The sequence below is a fragment of the Theobroma cacao genome, chromosome 6 (assembly GCF_053813885.1).
Source record: "Theobroma cacao isolate CCN51 chromosome 6, ASM5381388v1, whole genome shotgun sequence".
Classification (NCBI taxonomy): Eukaryota; Viridiplantae; Streptophyta; class Magnoliopsida; order Malvales; family Malvaceae; genus Theobroma; species Theobroma cacao.
The window spans coordinates 22,798,906-22,818,577 of record NC_142644.1 but is presented as its reverse complement, the minus strand read 5'-3'; the positions used below and the strand labels follow the sequence as shown (position 1 = coordinate 22,818,577).

Here is a 19,672-nt window from a genome sequence, read left to right as displayed (position 1 = left end):
TAAAAAAATGTTAATAATTTATTAAATAAAAATAAATGAAAAATAAAAAAAGGTAAGTTAAAGTGCTTAGGTTGCCTCCCAAAAAGTACTTCTTTATATTCACTAGCTTGACTATGGTACCCTCTTCTGCATTACTTTATACGGCTCGAGATTTTCTATATTGACCTTGACTACTCCAGTAAGTCCACTATAAATCTTGATAACATCATAAGGATGAATTTTTTTTTACCTTAAAGTTGTTCCCCCAAAATGGTTTAAGATTCCATGGTAAAAGATGGAGTTGTGAATCAGAAAGTATTACTCGCTGTCCAACCACAAAATCAAGATAGTTGGGAAGTGGTGGTGGTTTTGTCTCAAGAATGGGTGCCTACTCCATTGAAGGTGGTGGAATAGGCTTACCTTTACCCTCATTAACTAAATCCACTTTATAGCAACTATCTGTGTAAGGATACTAAGTTGCATTGAACAAATTAAAACCACTTCCTCTTCTCCAACTCTAAAAGTTATTTTGCCATTCTTCACATCAATAAATGCTCTAGCTGTAGCTAAGAATGATCTTCCCAAAATAAGAGGAATTTTAACATCATCTTCAATCTTGAGCACAATGAAGTCTACCAGAATGTATAAATGCCTAACTTTAAGCAAAACATCCTCTATAATCCCAACTAGGTGCCTGATTGTTCTGTCTGCTAATTGCAAAGTAACTGTTGTAGGTTGTATCTCTTGAAATCCAAGTTTCTTGGCAATAGATAAAGGCATTATTGAAACACTAGCACCTAAATCACATAACGCTTTAGAAATTTTAAAACTACCAATAGTGCATGGAATAGAAAAACTCCTTGGATCTTTAAGCTTTAGTGGAACCTTGTTCTGGATTATAGCACTACACTCTTCAGTAAGTGCAACTGTCTCAAACTCTTCCAATTTCCTCTTTTTGGTCAGGATGTCTTTCGGGAATTTAAGATAACTTGGCATTTGTTCTAAAGCTTCAGCAAAAGGAATATTAATGTGCAGTTTTTTAAATACCTCAAGAAATCTTTGGAATTGTTTGTCAAGTTTTTTCTTTTGAAAACGTTGAGGAAAATGTGGTGGAGGTGTGGGGCAGATTGTGATTTTTCTTTTGAATTTTCAGTAGATTTTTCAACCACAATTTCTTTTTTAGCATCTTTTTCAATTTCTTTCTCATCAAATTGAATTGAAATCTCAAGATTTAATGCTTGATTACTTACCTCTTTATGTACCTCTTTTCCATTATGGAGAGTGATTGCATTGCAATGTTCCTTACCTTATCTTCTTGGGTTGGGTTCAGTATCACTTGGTAAGGTACCTGGAGGTCTAGTATTTAAAGCAATGGCAAGTTGGCCTATTTGTATCTCAAGATTTCTAATTGAAGCTGCTTGATTTTGAATGGAGGCATCAGTCCTTATCATGAATGCATCAGTCTTTGTCATGAATTACATGAACATATCCTCCATTGAAGGCTTGTTCTCTAACATAGGGGCTTTAGATGGAAATCCAAGGGGAAAGTTTGACTTTGCCGTTGATGAGGACCCTTGGTTGTTATTCCATGAAAAATTAGGATGGTTCCTCCAACCTGGATTATAAGTGTTGGAATAGGGATTGTTTTGTTGCGTATTTCCAACAAATTGACAAAACTCAAAATAGATGGGACAATTGTCATTGGAATGTCCTTCCCCACAAAATTCACATGTCATAAAGGAGTTCTATACAACATTAACACTCAATTTATCTATTTTCTTTGCGAGGGAGGCCAATTGTGTAGAAACAATGTTTATCACATCTATTTCATCAATTTCATCAATTTTTCTTGTACCCAATCTTTCAAATGGCCATTGATAATTATTAGAAGCTATCTCTTCGAGCAAATCATAAACCTCATCAATGGATTTACTCATAAGTGCACCTTGTTGGCTCCATTAGTTTTGATGATAATAAAACATTCCCATTTATTTGTGTCTAATACCTTTACTTGAGTGTGTAGGAAATTAATATATGAAATTAATTAATTGACTCTTCAAATAGTATTTTTGAAAGAAAAAGGGGGATAAAATCAACAAGATGTAACTAAATAACAAGGAGGAAGCTTATTGGTGAAACAAGGAAGAACATTGGTTAACCAAATTTCAAATTGAAGAAATGGTGGGCTGAAGAGTTTGAGAAATAGATCCAATTTAGTCAACCAAGTCAATCGACTAAGTGCTCTCTGCCAGAATCTGCAAACTAGAAACAGAACCAACTTAGTCAACCAAGTCAGTCGACTAAGAGGTCTCTGTCTGCAATTTGAACTAGAGCACTACAAGATAGATTAACTGCTAGAACTCATCCTCAACTATTACCAACGGCCCTAAACTGTCAAACTACCATCAGAGTTGTATCTCTAAGTATAAAAGGGTCTTCCAACAATGAGAAACAAGTTTTTTAAAGCCTTGAATGAGATTTGGGCTATAGAAAGTAGAAAAAACTAGAAAAGCTTCACAGCACCTTACTGCACTTAAACGCCAATCTTTGTAATAGAGTTCAACACTTCATCTTGTACCATCTAGATCCAAGTAAGTGATCATATGTCACGACCCGGAACTACTATCAGGCCCGTGACAGCCACCGCGACGTCCCGATAAGCACTCATTACCCCGAATGCCGATCGAAACCCCGCAAGGCTTAGCATCAACTTTTGCATCTCCTTGGTGAGCGACAGTTATTAAATCTCACATTTCAAGAAATCATAAGTTGTTTCCAACTCAAAACAATAAAATATTATTTTCTAGCTCACAGAGGCATTTTCGTCATTTTTTTTTTAAATTTCGAAATCCGTAAAAATGTAATATGTAAGTGGAAACACATATTTCATGATTTAAATTAAATTTTGAAGTCTAAAACATTCGTTTAAAGTAAAATTATAGCTATTTGAATATAATAAAAACATTAAATAAAATATTTTATTTTCTTAAAACACAATATTTTCAAAGTCTTCCTAAAATAACTTTTGTAGCGTAAGAGTAAAATAAATTTATTCATATAGTAATAAAGATAATTAAAGTATGAAATTTCGTTTACAGTGACACGTGGACCCCTAACTAACTAAGAAGGTGTAGAGCTACGAACCCTTACTTCCTATGATGCAACTCTGAGATTAATTCTCGTCTTAATCAACTATCAACAAACTGTCCTGAGCCTGAAAAATGGATAGGAAGAGAGGTGAGATTATGATTACATAATCCCAGTGAGTAAACAATTACCATCAAAAGCAACTAAGCCAAGTAGATGGAGATAATATAAAAACGTTATATCTCAATAATGTTCATAACACAAATTTCGTTTCAATCTATACCAAACAATTTATTTTCATCAAAATTTCCCGGCTTATGAATTTCTTAAACTTGGCCCCTGCCATAATCATTCTCGCGGGTACCTTCATCAAGGTATCCCATTGAGACCGCCAAGGCTGTTCAATGACCCATACCCATAAACATGTTTTCACATTTGACACACAGCCGTTCCTTGGCGTTGGCTGAGTCTCACTCTCACGTGGTGGCCCGAACGTGAGATGCACTCAAATCATACCTCAGGAGATATTTCACCCAACATCTCCCCTCGGAGGTAAGTATATAATTGAGTTACCGTGCCCCTCTCATAGGCAGTCCACGAAAACCGCCACCACTGCAGTGACCGTTTAATATACCACCAGATCCATAAAATTTTCAGTAGCTTAATATGGCGAATAAAATTTAATCCAGTCTATCGAGACCAATCCAAAATTGTTCATATATTTCATGCCAACCCCAAAAATTTAGCCATCATGCTACCATAGTGTCATAAGCCCCAATTTCAATAACATATAAAATCATAAATTTCAACAGAGTCTCCATATACTCAATTTTCCCAAAACAATATTTGATTTCAAAACCAGTATAAATCTCATTTTTATTAAAAAATATTTCAATTGGAAAACATAATATTTTATAATTTAAACTCACCATTCAATAAAAGCATCAAACAAGTATAATTACTCTAGATATTTAAGACGATAAATTGTCCACTCACAGTTTTAGGAGTCGATGTACTCCTAATCCCAGTCTTCAAGCACAATCTCTGTACTTCTACCAGTGTAATTTGCTCACCACCTATCCACAATGTACAATACATAATTCACCACATCAATGCTTGACCATTATAAAATCAATTCAGGCTCGGTATATATGCATGATATGATATACAACTTATCCGACTATCGCTTAAATGCGGTGCTGACCTAATTTGGCCTATTACCCGATTAAATCGATATACGCGTCCGTTTAAACTCCAAATTAATTTTTTTCAGTTTTTATACCTCAATTGCACCCAAATTGACTTAATGTCCCTCAGTGTGGTACAAATTATCAGTCCCGATAGCAAATTATGAAAATACCCCTAATGGGTAAAAATTCGTATTTTTGCTCCGAAAATTTCCATTATTTTTCTAGACTCATAATTCATCATTATTCATCATAATTCCTCAAATAAACATCAAGATCATCAGCCAATATTCCCCTAGAAAATTCAGCCAATAATGGTAATGGAGGAAAATGAATTCTTTTCTTGTTGTTTTGTTTCTAAATATGCTAAACTAACTTAAAACACTAACATAATTCAAAATCAAATTAATCTAACAACTTTCTCTCTCTAAACCCATATGATCAGATTTGAATCCATCATCAAAACACATAATTTAACCATGGAAAATAAGGAGAAAGGCATGGAAATGATAAATCTTAAGCTAAGCTTGAAAAATCATACCTTTAAACACGTGATTTCTTGAAAAATCACACTTTTTCTTTGAATTTTCTCTCTAGGGTTTGTTCTTATTTCTCTCTCTCCTGCTGGTTTTGGCTGACCATCCCAATGAAGAATTCTGGAATTTTCAAGCCTTTTAATAGGCTTAATACAATATTATTATTTTATTTGCCTTTTGAATATTTTATTATTTTATTTTTTTCTATCCATCTTTTTGACTTTCTTTTTCTACCACTCAATCCTCTTCACTTATCCATGTCTTCCATGAAATTTCTAGACTTTTCCAAAGTTTTGGTGGAGTAAATTTTTAAAAATTACACTTTTACCCCCATAAAGTGAAAAATTACATTTTTACCCCAAAAACTGAAAAATTGCCCATAGACATATTTTTCATCCTTTATACTCATACCATTCTCCAATTTGTCAAATGTGATCTAAATTCTCTCAAAATCTCAAATTTTGTCTGTGGGTGGAAAAATTACAATTTTGCCCCTAGATAGTGAAAATTTCGGTTTGACTCCGAATTGATCCTCGAACTCCTAATTACCATTTTGAGTCATCCCTGAACTGTGAAACTCTTAATTTCACCTTAAAATTCCTATTTCAACTAGTTCGAGGCTTAATCGACTTAATGGTACCATCAGGGGCAAATCGTCTTTTAACGATTTCTCGGACTTCCTAAATATACAAACATTCTATCGAGCATGTGAATGACATTATAATTATTTTACAAAGTAGGGTTTGACATCATAGGTACTTCTTTATTACTTCTCTTGTATTCTTAGAGTGAGGGAGTCACTCTAAGGGGTTGTTCAAGCTTGGGATAGCTTGATTGTTGTAGGTTGTGGTTGAGCCTTGGAAAACCACATTGGGTTTTAGTTGAGCCTATGAAAAACTAGTGTAAAAGGTTTTTGGCTAAGCCTGGTAAAAGCCATTATAAAGCTTGGTGAAAGCTTGTGAATTTCACCGGTCCATAGTGGATTTGTTGGAAAATCTTTGGTTGGATAATCAAGGTAGTGGGTGTAGGTCTTGGACCGAACCACTCTAAATTACTGTGCATCTTATACTCTGTTTTTATTTTCTTAAGTTCTGAAAATTAGTTTCCAATATTGTTAAGAGCCAAATTGTGCTATTCACCCCCCTCTAGCCAATATTATAGGGACCAACACACCTCCAGCGGCAACATCAATGGTAGTTCTAAAAGGTCCCAGTAAACCATTATAAAAAGTTTGAACTTGCAGCCACTTAGGTAATCCATAGTGAGGACATCTTCTAATCAAATCCTTATACCTCTCCCAAGCCTCACATAATAATTCAGAATTAAATTGCATAAAAGAAGTGATCATTTCTCATCTTTGCTGACTTTGCAGGTGGGAAGAATTTTGCTAAAAATTTTTAAGCCAAATCATCCCAAGTATTAATGGAACCAGCAGGAAGCAAATTTAACCAACTTTTTGCTTTATCTCTCAATGAAAAAGCGTCAATCTTATGGCATCATCAGTAACACCATTAGCCTTGAATGTATCATAGATTTCCAGGAAATATATAATATGAGTATTCGGATCATCATTAGGCAAACCCCCAAACTGAACAGTAATCTAAATCATTTGAATGATTGATGGCTTAATTTCAAAATTATTGGCTTGAATAGAAGGTCTTTGGATACTAGAGTGGAGATTTTGTACTTGTGGGACTGTATAATCCCTCAAAGGCTTAGTCTCTTCCTCTTGTTGATCAGCCATGGTTGTACTTGGAGCAAAAATTTGTTTATTTTTCCTCCGAAGTCTATGAAAAGTTTTTTCGATTTTTGGATCAAAGGAACAATTTCTAGATTTCGGGCTCTTCGCATACAACGACCAAAAGTACCTAAAAAAAAGAAAAAAATAAAAAAATTAAAGAAAATAAAAGTTTAGATTAAAATTAAGAATGCTTGGTATTAATATTAACAAAAAAGAATTAAAAATCAATTCCCCGGCAACGGCGCCAAAAACTTGTTGTTTAATTTTCTACTCACGCAAGTGCACGTATCGTTAACAAGTAATATAGTAATGAAGTAGAGTATCAATTCCACGGAGAATTGTTTAATTCCTACTGTTAACTACTAAAATTATAATACCCTAATTTTATCCAAACAATTAAAATAAAAAAAGAAAATTTTAATTTAATAAACTATTAACTAAAACTAAAACTAATCTAAATTCTATTAGCAAATTTACTTCTAATGATTAACAGACCTAAGACTATGATATCCCTCAATACTTTATCTTATTAATGTCTCTCTCTCTTAACTTAGTTTAATGGATCAAGTTGCTAACCTAGAATCCTAAATTATTTATAAGTCTCTGTCGAGTTTCTTATAAAAATACATTTTTCAATTAATTTACTCTATGCCTATATAAATTAAATTGAAGAAAAATTCATTAAGTTTGTGCTCTAATCCTGGCTACGTATGGCTTATAGGTGTATGTCTACCCTATATGCAAATCAAACCACCTAATCAACTAAGTGTATTCGATCATACGCTATTTTATTCAAAGTCTACCTAAATCTCCTTTGTCAAGGTTTAACCTAGGTTTTCAATTCAATCTAATTGGCGGCCAGTCAACTAGAAGCATTAAGAGCAAAATAAAATAAACAACTTAAATCCATCAAACATAAGTAAAAGAGAGATAAATAATTCAGACTATATATTGAGTTCAATCATAATCTTAGATAAACAATTTAGTTCCCCATCAAGTTATACATCATCATTGAATAAAATATAAACATTAAAATCAAAACCAAGAAAATAAGAGAATAAAAGAAAATATAGAAAAACTCAACAATTGTATTCTTGATCTTCAAATCTCCCTGAATTCTGCAAATTCTTCTTAGCTTCAATGACTCTATAGCTTGACTCTCAGCTGTTAATCTCGTGTTTCTTCTCTCTTTAAGTTCTCTAAAAGGTTGTTTTTATAGGCTTTGAAGTTAGACCAAGTTGGGTGAAGAAAGAAGTCAATTTCAGCTGGGATTTCCTTATCCAACTATGTAAGTTGCAGTTTTGCCAAATTAGTTAACAGAAATCGCAATCGCTTTAAGACTACTACAGTATGTCAACTTCAAAAGCTTTTTGACCATTTTACAAGCTCAAATGGGTGAAGTGGTAAACATGAAAGTTGTAGATATTTCTCTTATCTTTCCAATGGTTTAGAAATCGTTTCATTTGGAGCTCTGTATAGAAACTTATGGCTAAAATACTGAAATATATACATTAAAAGTCTGCACCTCGAAATTGCTTTCCTTCTTCCATTAAAATTCTTCTTTCAAACACTTACAAAAGCACAAATAAATCAATAACAACCTATCTTAACCACATTAATACCAAATTAAACATAAAATTAACCAAGATTAGATTGACTCACCTAAAATAACTAATTTAAAATAATTAAATAAAACTTACTAATTTCTATGCATTACTACAAAAACCTAGCCAAATTATTATCAAAATTAAGCTTAAATAACTCTATATCATAGAGTTATCAGTCCACATGGCATGCAACTTTATTAATTATTTGTGAATAATTAACTAATATTCTATTGATTAATATTAGATAATGTTCTGATATAACTTAATTGAATAATTAATAATAAATGTTTGGAATATGATAAATTTAAATTTAATTTGTTTAAATTTAAATTATCTATCCATTGTATTTAAATTTAATTTGTTTAAACTTAAATAAGGATTAATTATTTTTAAATTAATTTGTCTAAATTTAAATATAATATCCTATCTCTATATCCCTAATACGTTTATAAATAATGAATAGACGTACTAGTTTCAACACACAGAAAAAGAGTGAATGCAAGTTCTTCTGTAAGTCAGAAAAACCAAAAAATTGTTTTTTCTCTTTTCTTTCTCTTCATTCTTGAGGCACCATCAAAGGCCAGAGGGTTTCGGAATGTGTAATTCCTTGTGGAGGACTCTAGTAGCCACTCCATAACAACGAGAATGAAGAAATTGTTGTGTGTACAAAGGAGAATTTGTAAGGCAACCTTCTTCGATCAAAAAGGGAGTGGTATGATCTGTTGAAAAGGTAAGCTCACATCCCAACAATGATATCAGAGCAAGTTTTAGCTTGCTTTCATCCTATTAATTTGTGTATATTTTGAAAGTTTGTTTTGATTATGATTACTGATACTGATTAATTTTGAAACTGATATGAAAAAGAGTAGGCTTTAATCTAGTGCAAATAGGTGCATTGGTCTAAGGCCACGTGGTGCCTTATGGATGGCAAGAAAAAAAAATTGAGAAAAGAAAATGCAACTAGTAGGATTCGAACCTGCACTAAGAAGGTCATTAAGACTTTAAAATATCTTTCAACCACTGCACTAAAGAAGCATCCTTGAGATAAAGGTGCGGCAAATAATAAAGACCAAAAGGGTCCAAATACTGCCATAAAGGGCCTCATGTGGCAGCCACCTGACACCAAATGATATTTTTTTTTTAATTACATTTTTGCCCCATGAGTTTCTGTTTTTACATAATGACCCCAAAATTTTTTTGGTAAATTTAAAAAAAAATTAGAATATTATTTATGCTTTTAGCATGTTACTATTTTATTAAATTCACATGCATTATAAATATAGTTAATTAATGTGTTAATTAACCACATTTTTTTATATGTTCTATATATTAGAAATTATTTTTCTTCCAAAACATATATATATGAATTTAGCAAATGTTTGTTAATTCAATTATTTTACATATGTTGTAAAATGCTATGTACCATATAAATTTATTTTGTATGATTTTACTATTTGTTAGGTAAAATTTATGAAATGCATGGTGTAATTATTTTACTTATTTGTTAGGTAAAATTTATGAAAGGCATGGTGTAATTATTTTACTTATTTGTTAGGTAAAATTTATGAAATGCATGGTGTAATTATTTTACTTATTTGTTAGGTAAAATTTATAAAATGCATGGTGTAATTATTTTACTTATTTGTTAAGTAAACTTGTATGCAAAAAAACAGCACGGTGATTATATATCTTAGTAGTTTTGTCAAAAGAGACTGGGTTTTAAGAGAGACCGTTTGTGACTCCTTTAGCCTTTCCTGAAAATTACTGCAAAAGTAGAGTGTTTTGTCGAGGAGACTATTATAGTCTTTCTTGGAAGCATTTGAAAATATGATCTACTTAGTGTTATTTTTGTATGCATAATATTTTCTTTTTTGGATATGGGCACCTATAAAAGGGTTCTTTAGTAGGACTCATTATATTATGTGGTACGTGGGAGTTGTTCCTATGCTTAAGGATAGTGGGAGTTGTTCCCATAATCCAAGGTTAAATTAAATTAGACATTTTAATTTATGCTTATACTATTGGTGATTATTACTAGCATGCATGCGAAATTTTTGAACTAGTAATATAGGTAGAAATTAAATATGTCTAATCTTAATTGATTAGAAAATTAGATATTTGCCTAATTAAATCTTATGCAATAATGTAGTGATATGGCTTCAAAACAAATTATTGCTAATTTGACTAAAGGTGCCAAACTTGATGGCAAAAACTATGATATCTGGCATAAGAAGGTTCAGTAACTTCTCAATGAGCAAGAGTTGCTCGATCACCTGACTAAAGAGATGAACCCACCTGAAGCTGAAACACAGCCCAGCATCGTCTTGACCAAGAGGCTTATGACACTTGGTATAAGAGAGACCGTAGTGCACGTTTTACCATGTTAAGCTACATGCATGATGATCTCATTAGGGAGTTTGAGAACTTCACAACTGCCAAACAATTGTGGGAACAACTAAAATTCAAATATGGTGGGACCTCAGTTACGAGGCTTCGTGCCTTGACACTAAGGTTCAATTAATATGTGATGGACTCCAAGCACATTATGGCTGAACACTTAAGGGCTATGTCAACCATGATAAGAGAGATGAAAGCAGCTGGTCATGATCTCACAGATGAGCAGCAGGTCTTAGCTGTCATCAGGTCACTCCCTGAGTCCTCATGGGGACATGTTAAACTTGTATTAACACATAATGAGGAATAAAGACTTTTAATGATATTTCTCGCCATTTAGAGCTTGAGGCAAAGCGTAAAGAAACTATTCACAACACTACCCTGATAGCTCAAGTTGGAAATCATTAAGGGTATGTTCCCCAGCGAAAAAAGACAACAAAAGAAGGGAATGACAAGAAATCTAAGGCCCAAAAGTGATGGAGTCACCAAATGCCAAAAAGGCAAGCATGGTGAGAAAAAGGATAAGTCCAAGTTGAAATACTTTAACTGTGGTAAGAAGGGACATTTTGCTTAGGAATTCACTGAGCCTAAGAAGGTTCGTCCTTCAAACCGCTTTAGAACTTATGTATGTTCTCATGTGTTTATAGCTCATTCTCTCCTTGGTTGGATTGTAGATACAAGAGCAACTAAGCACATAACCTGCATCCGTGCAGGATATGTAGATTACCATCGTTTACAACGGGTAGACACTTTGTCATGATGGGGAACGGAGAACAGGAAGAGGTTTTAGAAGTAGGAACTTACCAACTCACAATGCACAATGGGCAAAAATGACTCCTACATGATGTGCTTTATTCTCCATCTGTACGATGTAATCTACTTTCAGTTTTAGCATTGATGGATTTAGGATTTAATTTTACCTTTGAGAATTATAGTTTGTCTATTTTTCTTGAAAACACATTTTTTTGTCATGGTTATTTTAAAGACGGTTTGATTATGTTAGATTTGGATTCTAATAATGATGTTGCTTTTGTTTCAAAGTCTTCTTCTGATGTTATAAATGATTATGTGAAATGGCATGCTAGATTAGGACATATTGGTCAAAATAAAATGTTCAGATTGGCTAGAGAAAGGTTGTTGGGCTTAATCACCAAAGTTAAACTTCCTACATATGAGCCATGTCTTGCTGGTAAGTCCAGCAGAAAGCCTTTTGGGAAGGCTAAAAGGGCCACCCATATTCTAGAACTTGTCCATTCAGACATTTGTGGGCCTATGAATGTAAAGGCACGCAATGGCACATCCTATTTCATTACATTCATAGATGATTACTCACGATATGGATCCATATTTTTGTTGTCTCACCGTTCTGAAGCTTTGAATTGTTTTAAACGCTTTATAGCAAAGGTTGAAAATCAGAAAGAAAGGAAACTTAAGGTTTTTCGCACAGATAGAGGTTGTGAATACCTATCTGATCAGTTTAAAGAATTATGTGAGGAAAAGGGAATACGTCGACAATTAACGATACCTGAAACTCCACAACAAAACGATGTTGCTGAAATACCCCATACTTTGATATGGTAATAAATAAAGTTGATCGAATGCAAATTGAGGTCAATTAAAATGTTTAGAAGTGATAAAAAATGAAAGGAGTAGTTTAGGATAAAATATTTCGCAAGTGAGAAAATAACAATAAAATAATAAAAATTTTATCGGAGGAGAATTTGTGAGAAAAAAGGCGATTTAGAAGTCAAGTGAGGCATAATAAGGTATTTTGGGTACCAAGGAGACAAGATAAAATTTTTAGAATAAAATAATATTTTATTAATGAAATAATATTAAAATATTAATATTTAGCCTGATGTCGAAATCATTCATGAAGAAGGATCATATGGTTGATCCAAGTGGGGGAGAAGATGACAAGCCCAACTCTATAAAAATATTTGTCATGACATACATGTGATGGATAGCATGTTTGCATGCTAGGAGAGTCTCGAAAAATTTAAAAAAGTCGGTATTGTACCTAGACGTACAACAAAGTTGATTTAAGCCTCGAACTAGATCAAATAGAGAATTCACGATGAAATTAAGAATTTTAAAGTCCCAGAATGGTTTAATATAGTGATTTGGAGTTCGAGGATCAATTTGGAGTCAAACCGAAATTTTCACTATCTAGGGGCAAAATGATCATTTGCCACCTAGGGACAAAATGGAAATTTTAGAAAAGATTTTTTTGGCCCCATTTGACTTATTGGCGTATAATTTGACTTATTGGAGTAAGATTTGAGGTTTAGAAGTGAAAAATTTTAATTTCGGTATAATTTGGAGTAAAATGGTAAAATGGTAATTTTGCCACCCTAGGGGAAAAATTGTAATTTTCCACCACCAAGACATTTTTCTAGCACATGGTCTTCCTTTATCCTCATTTTGACCATTGACTAATTGTGTGGTGGAGATAAAAAGGATTAAAATTTTAAAATTTTAAAAATGGACCAATAAGAAAATGCCATGTGTCATACCTTTATTATTTTATTGTTTCTTTATAAAAAGGCATAAAATCAGCCCATTTTCTTCATATGGCCGGCCAAGCAAGGAAGAGAGAGAAAGAAAGGAAGAACAAAGGGAAAAACAAGAAAACCTAGGTGAAAATTCAAAGAAAAAGTGAAGAAATCAAGGAAACAAGCTAGGTAAGTTAGAATTTCTTTAGTTCTGCTTGATACCTAGCTTACCTATGCTTTTGTTCTTGATTTTCATGGTTGAATATTGAGTTATTATGATGAATTCAATTCTGAAAATGGGTTAGGAGAGAGAAATTTGTTAGATTAATTTGATTTTAAGTTATGTTAGTGTTTTAAGTTAGTTTAGCATATTTAGAAACAAAACAACAAGAAAATAATTTATTTTCTCCCATAACCCTTAATGGTCGAATTTACCATGTGTTGAGTTAGGATGAATTTGATTTTCATTCTAGGAGAATTGGTTAAGAAATGATGAATTATGAGCCTAGAAAAATAATGAGAATTTTCAGAGCAAAAATACGAATTTTTACCCACTAGGGGTATTTTCATAATTTGCTATCGAGACTGATAAATTGAACCTCATTCACAGTTATTAAGGTAATTTAGGTATAATTGGAGTGTAGAAAGTGAGAAGAATTGATTTGGAGTTAAATTGGAGATCATAGGCCGAATTAGGTCAGCACTGCATTTAAGCGGTAGTTGGATAAGTTGTATATCATATCATGCATATATACCAAGCCTGAATTGATTTTATAATGGTCAAGCATTGATGTGGTGAATTACGTATTGTACATTGTGGATAGGTGGTGAGCAAATTACACTGGTAAAAGTACAGAGATTGTGCTTGGAGACTGGGATTAGGAGTACATCGACTCCTAAAACTGTGAGTGAACTTATTATCGTCTTAATTATCTAGAGTAGTTTTACAATTGTGTGATTTTATGGAAAATGGGTTTAAATGATAAATTGCTATGTTTTAGGAGAAATTACGATTCTATAAAATGATTTTATAAATTTTTTAGAAAAATCGAATACTAGTTTTGAAAATAGAGTAATTGGAGACTGCCTGCTTGTGTTGTAAATTTATGGTTTTAAATTGAATGGCTTATGACAATATATGAGCATGAATGGCTAAACTGATTTTGGAGTTAGAATTATTTGTACTGAGTATTCAGCCTTGAGAGGCTAGGTTGCGATAAATTGCCATGTCATGCTAGTATGAATTTTATTGATTGGTGGAGTATATATTAATTATTCACTGCAGAGGGGGTTCCGCAAACCAGCCTATTAGAGGGACACGGTAAACTTCATTATATTCTTACCTCGAACGGAGAGGTGCGTACGATATCTCTTGGGGTAAAGCTTAGGGTTCACTTCACGCCAAACCACCACGTGAAGGGGAACTCAGCCAACGCCAAGGAATGGCTGTATTTTTCTCAAACTAAAAATATATTTTAAGTGTATACAAAAATTTTAACAGCCTTGGGGGACTCGGTTGGATGCCCTGCGCAAGGTATCACCAAGTATGAGTTTTGACACGAGCCAAAGTTTTAAGAAATTCATAAGCCAAGTTGATTACTCAATTTATATGGATTGATTTTATTTGGTTGAAATAAGTTGAAAATTAATGAAATTACAATATGATGTCTTATTTTAATTGTCTCTATTTACTCGATTTTAGATAGTTTAGATGGTATCTGTTTACTCACTGGGATTTTATAATCTCACCACCTTCATTTCCTCACATTTCAGGTTCGGGGAATTCCATAGTTAGCTGACTTTGACAAGGACCTTCATTTGGACTTGAATCGATAAAAGCTGTAGGTTTCTAGCTTCCGATGCATTTTGGTTAGATGTGGGTCCACGTGTCACTGTAAAGAAATTTTATGCTTTGATTATTTGCTTTATAGTATATATGAATATAATTAACTTTTACGCTATAAGAATTATGTACCGATAGTTTTACGAAAATTATTTTACAAGAAAATAGTTATTTTATTGAATATTTTTATTATATTCAAATGGTCAAATTTTCATTTCAAATGAACGTTTTAGATACTTAATTTGTTTTTAAATCATTAAATATATATTTTCTGCTTACCTAATACATTTTTAGCAAGTTTTGAGATTTTCAAGAAAAAAATGAAATGATGAAAATGCCCCTGTGAGCCAGAAAACAAAATGTTATGTTCTGATTTGGAAATGATTTGTAATCCCTTGAATTTTGATATTTGATAACTATTGCTCATCGGGGAAGTGCGAAAGCTGATACGAGAGCCTTGCGGGGTTTCGATCGGCATTCGGGGTGAAGAATGTCAGTCGAGGCTTCGTGGCCGTTGTCACGGGCCCGATGGGGAGTTTCGGGTCGTGACAGTTGCAGAGAGAAGAAATCGTACCTTGTTAGACATGGTTAGGTCAATGATGGCACAAGCCAACCCTCTAATAAGTTTTTAGGGGGATGCCCTTTTGACCACATCATACATCCTCAATCGTGTGCCCTCAAAATCTGTTCCCACAACTCCATATGAGTTATGGAATAAAAGTAAGCCCAATTTGGAAGGCTTACGTCTTGAAGGATCAGCCGGGTATGTACATCACTCATCTCATAAGTATGGGAAACTTGGTCCTAAAGCTAATAAGTGTGTATTTATTAGATATTCATAACATTCTAAGGGCTACGTGATGTATGGAGAACACCCTAATGGAGGGCTAACTGAGATGGAATCTCGTGATGTTGATTTTCTAGAAGATGACTTCCCAACCATAGGTGAGGTTAAAGAAAACCTTGAGCTTTATGAGATGGAGAAGCCTCAAGAAAATGTATCCCAACATGAGGAAATGAATGTGGAAACACATCCAATCCAAAAGACTGTTGAGGTTAGTGGAATAACACTGTTTGAGCTCCACAAAGATTCACAGTTACGAAGAAGTGAACGTGGGCAAATACCCCGTAAACGATTCGAGATAGAAGGTCAGTCTTTCTTAAGTATTCTTGTGGATGTTGATGAACCATCTTCCTATGATGAAGCTTTAAACTCACCATCATCAGACAAGTGGCTTACTGCTATGGAAGATGAAATGAAATCCATGATTGAAAACCAAGTACGGGAGTTAGTTGATCTTCCACCTGGGCGCAAAGCAATTGAAAACAAATGGGTTGTGAAGGTAAAGCGCAAAGCGGATGGATCAATTAAAAAATATAAGGCTCGTTTAGTGGCAAAAGGCTATACCCAAAAAAAAGGTGTGAATTATGAAGAGACATTTTCTCTTGTGGTAAGATTTACATCAATTCGCCTTATCTTGGTTATAGTGGCACATCTAGATTTAGAATTATTCCAAATAGATGTGAAAACTGCATTTCTCAATGGAGAAATCAATGAGGAGATTTACATGAATCAAACAATTGGTTTTCAAGCCAAAGGAAAAGAACACAATGTGTGTCGCTTGAAGCATTCTATCTATGGCTTGAAACAATCATGTCACAACCCGGAACCTCCCTCAGGCCCATGACAATCGCCGCGACGTCCCAATTGACACTCATTATCCGGAATGCCAATCGGAACCCCGCAAGGCTTACATATCAGTTTCTTTCCTTTCCTGTGAGCAATCATTGTTAAATATCGAGTTTTTAGAGAATATTTACTATTTTAGATCAAAAACAATCAAAATAAAATTTTCGCCACACAAGGGTATTTTGGTCATTTTTTTCTCAAAAATTTCAAAACTGGCTAAAACGTAATATACAAGTACAAAATACATAATTCATATTCAAAATGAGTTTAAGAGTCAAAAATCTTCATTTAAAACGAAATTACGGTTATTTGAATATAATAAGAAAATAAAAGAAATATTAAGGGAAATATTCTATTTTCTTATAAAACAATATTTATAGAGTTATACGTGAATAATTTTTATAGCGTAAAAGCTAAATAAATTTATACATACTGAAATACAGTAAGCCAAAATATTTAATTTAATTTACAATAACAAGAGGGCCCCCGAATAAACAAAAGTAAAGAGGACTGTGAACCTACGATTTGGAAAATGCAGATCCAATGGTAGTCCTCGATGAGATCAGCTATCTACAGTCTATACTGAACCTGAAATGGGTGGAAAGGAGTTGGGTGAGATTTTGCAATCCCAATGAGTAAACAGACATTATCATAAATATCTAAAGGCGAGTAAAATGGAGGCAAGTTTAAACAACAAATTTCAACTCATTTCATAATGTTTTCAATTTATTTCTTAAACCACAAAGTATTTGTAATTTACCAAAATAATTGTTAAGGCTTATGGCTTTTATTAAAACAAGGCTCAAGCCAAAACTAATCCTCGGGGATACCTTGGCCGAGGTATCTAACCGAGTCCGCCAAGGGTGTTAAAATATTCACACGTGAAACACATTTTTATTTTTAAAAACAAGCCGTCCCTTGGCGTTGGCCGAGTTACACATTCACGTGGGGGTTCGACGTGAAGTGAGCTCTAATACTACCCCAAGAGTTACCCTCCTCGCCTCTACAACCGGAGTAACTATATAACTGGGTTTATCGTGCCCCTCTAATAGGCAGTCCACGGAAACCCGTCACTGCAGTGACTAACCCACCAATTTTAATAAAATTTCGACAGTATAACACGGCTTTTATTTATTTATCCAGCCTGCATAGTAAAACAACTTACATAAATTTCCCAATGCATTCACAAAATATAGCCACATATACTCATTTCTCATAAGCCATTCCTAGGAAAATATATATTTTTCAAGTCAATTTGTAGCCTCCAATTACTCAATTTCATAATCAATACAATATATTTTTATTTGTCACATTTATTCCTAAAACATCAAAAATCCCGTTTTAATCTCGTTCTCATTTCATAAAATACATAAAGGGCATTTAAAATAAACTCTAGATAATTTACAATAATAATAAGTTTACTCACCGTTTGTACAAACTAAAAGCTTTCTAAGCGCCCCGATCACTACTCGTCGGGTACGACTTCTTTGCCTTTTCCGGAAGGCTCTCCTTCTAGACACATTACAAAAATTTACACAATTCATCACATTGATGCTAAATCACTATATAATTAACTTAAATCCTATACTAATGCATGGTATGAAATGCAATAGCCTAAAACGGCTTAAATGCGGTATTAACCTATTTTTGGCACTTTGCCCGATAAATTGCTAACGCGCTCCATTTTAGCTCTAAATCATCCCATTCTCTCTCCAACATTTCTAACCATCAAATATCAGCCAATAACCTTCTAAAAACAACAAAAATCAGCTCACTCCCTTCCTTGGAAAATTCGGCCAAAAATGGGACATTAACTCGGTAAATTTTCTACTTTGTTTTTCTATCACGTTTAATCGTTTTTCATCATTTTCTCTTCATTTCCCTTAGAATAAAATCAATTCATCATCATTGTACAGCATTGAGCATCCAGCCAAGAGTGGGTATTGTGAAAATTTAATGATTTCTTGCCCAATTTAATTTCTAAACACATTTAACTAACTAAAACTATCAATTTAACTAAAAATCAAAACCTAAAAATTTCAATTTCTCTCTCCTATAATTTCGTCCAGCTCTTGATATCACTTTTTGATCTCTCTCCTCAAGCATGCTAAATGGAAATAAAGGCATAGGAAAGGTAGGAATCAAGCTAAAATCGAAAAATCTTACCGTTAGACGCGTAAACGGTCGAAAACCGCGAATTTCTCTTTGAATTTTCTTGTTTCTCTTTGGTTTTTCTTTTCTTCTTCCTTTCCTCTCTATTTCCTCTGTTTTTCTTCCTTATGGCCGGCCAGCACTCAAAATTTGGGTTTAAATGGCTGACTTTTCATTAAAATAATATTATTTCATTAAAAAATGCCATGTGTCACTTTCCCATTGGCCCATTTTTAAAATTTCATCCATTTGTTTCCAAATTTTCACCATACACTTGTCTCATATATTCATAACTTAGATAAAATTCTCAGACTCATCCAAAGTCTCGGTGGAGTAATTTTTGCAATTTACACTTTTGCCCCCGTAAAAGTCAAAAATTACATTTTTGCCCCAAAAATTGAAAAATTGTCCATAGACATATTTTTCACCCCTTATACTCATACCATTCTCCAATTTGTCAAATTTGATCTAAATTCTCTCAAAATCTCAAATTTTGTCCATGGGTGGCAAAATTACAATTTTGCCCCTACACTCCAAAAATCACCAGAATTAAACTTTTTCACTTCCTATCATTAAATTATACTCCAAATAGTTAATCTTGGTCAAAAATTTCACTCCATGATCAAATTATTATCTTAGGTGGCAAAATGACGATTTTGCCCTTAAATATCAAAATTTCTAATTTTACCCCAAATGAACCCTCGAACTCCGAACAATCATTTTTAGTCATTCATGGACTATAAAATATTAAATTTCATCCTACAATTCCTATTTGAACTAGTTCGAGGTTAAATAAATTTAAGTGTACCGTTAGGTACAATATCAGGTTTCGTTTATTCTTAGGTGCTTTTCTAGCGTAATAACATGCTACTCAATGCATGTATGTCATGACATGTATTTATAGGGTCGGGTTTTACAAATCATCTCGACAATGGTATCTTTGTTTTCATCAAGCCATCATT

At 33.3% G+C, this 19,672-nt stretch overlaps 1 protein-coding gene and 1 non-coding gene across 2 annotated transcripts; one reads left to right on the top strand and one right to left on the bottom strand.

The window, feature by feature from the left end:
* Positions 1 to 414: 414 nt before the first annotated feature.
* LOC148762189 (uncharacterized) lies at positions 415 to 975 on the bottom strand. Its single transcript, XM_088807657.1, has one exon. The coding sequence runs from the start codon at positions 973 to 975 to the stop codon at positions 415 to 417; it is 561 nt and encodes a 186-aa protein (XP_088663783.1).
* A 5,067-nt stretch (positions 976 to 6,042) lies between these two features.
* On the top strand, positions 6,043 to 6,147 carry LOC148762188 (small nucleolar RNA R71). The gene has a single exon (XR_016027293.1). It is a non-coding gene; the product is annotated as a small nucleolar RNA R71 (small nucleolar RNA).
* Positions 6,148 to 19,672: the final 13,525 nt, after the last annotated feature.

Excerpts from the sequence above, each read along its gene's own strand:
- LOC148762189 (XM_088807657.1), bottom strand. The coding sequence starts at position 975 with ATGCCAAGTTATCTTAAATTCCCGAAAGACATCCTGACCAAAAAGAGG.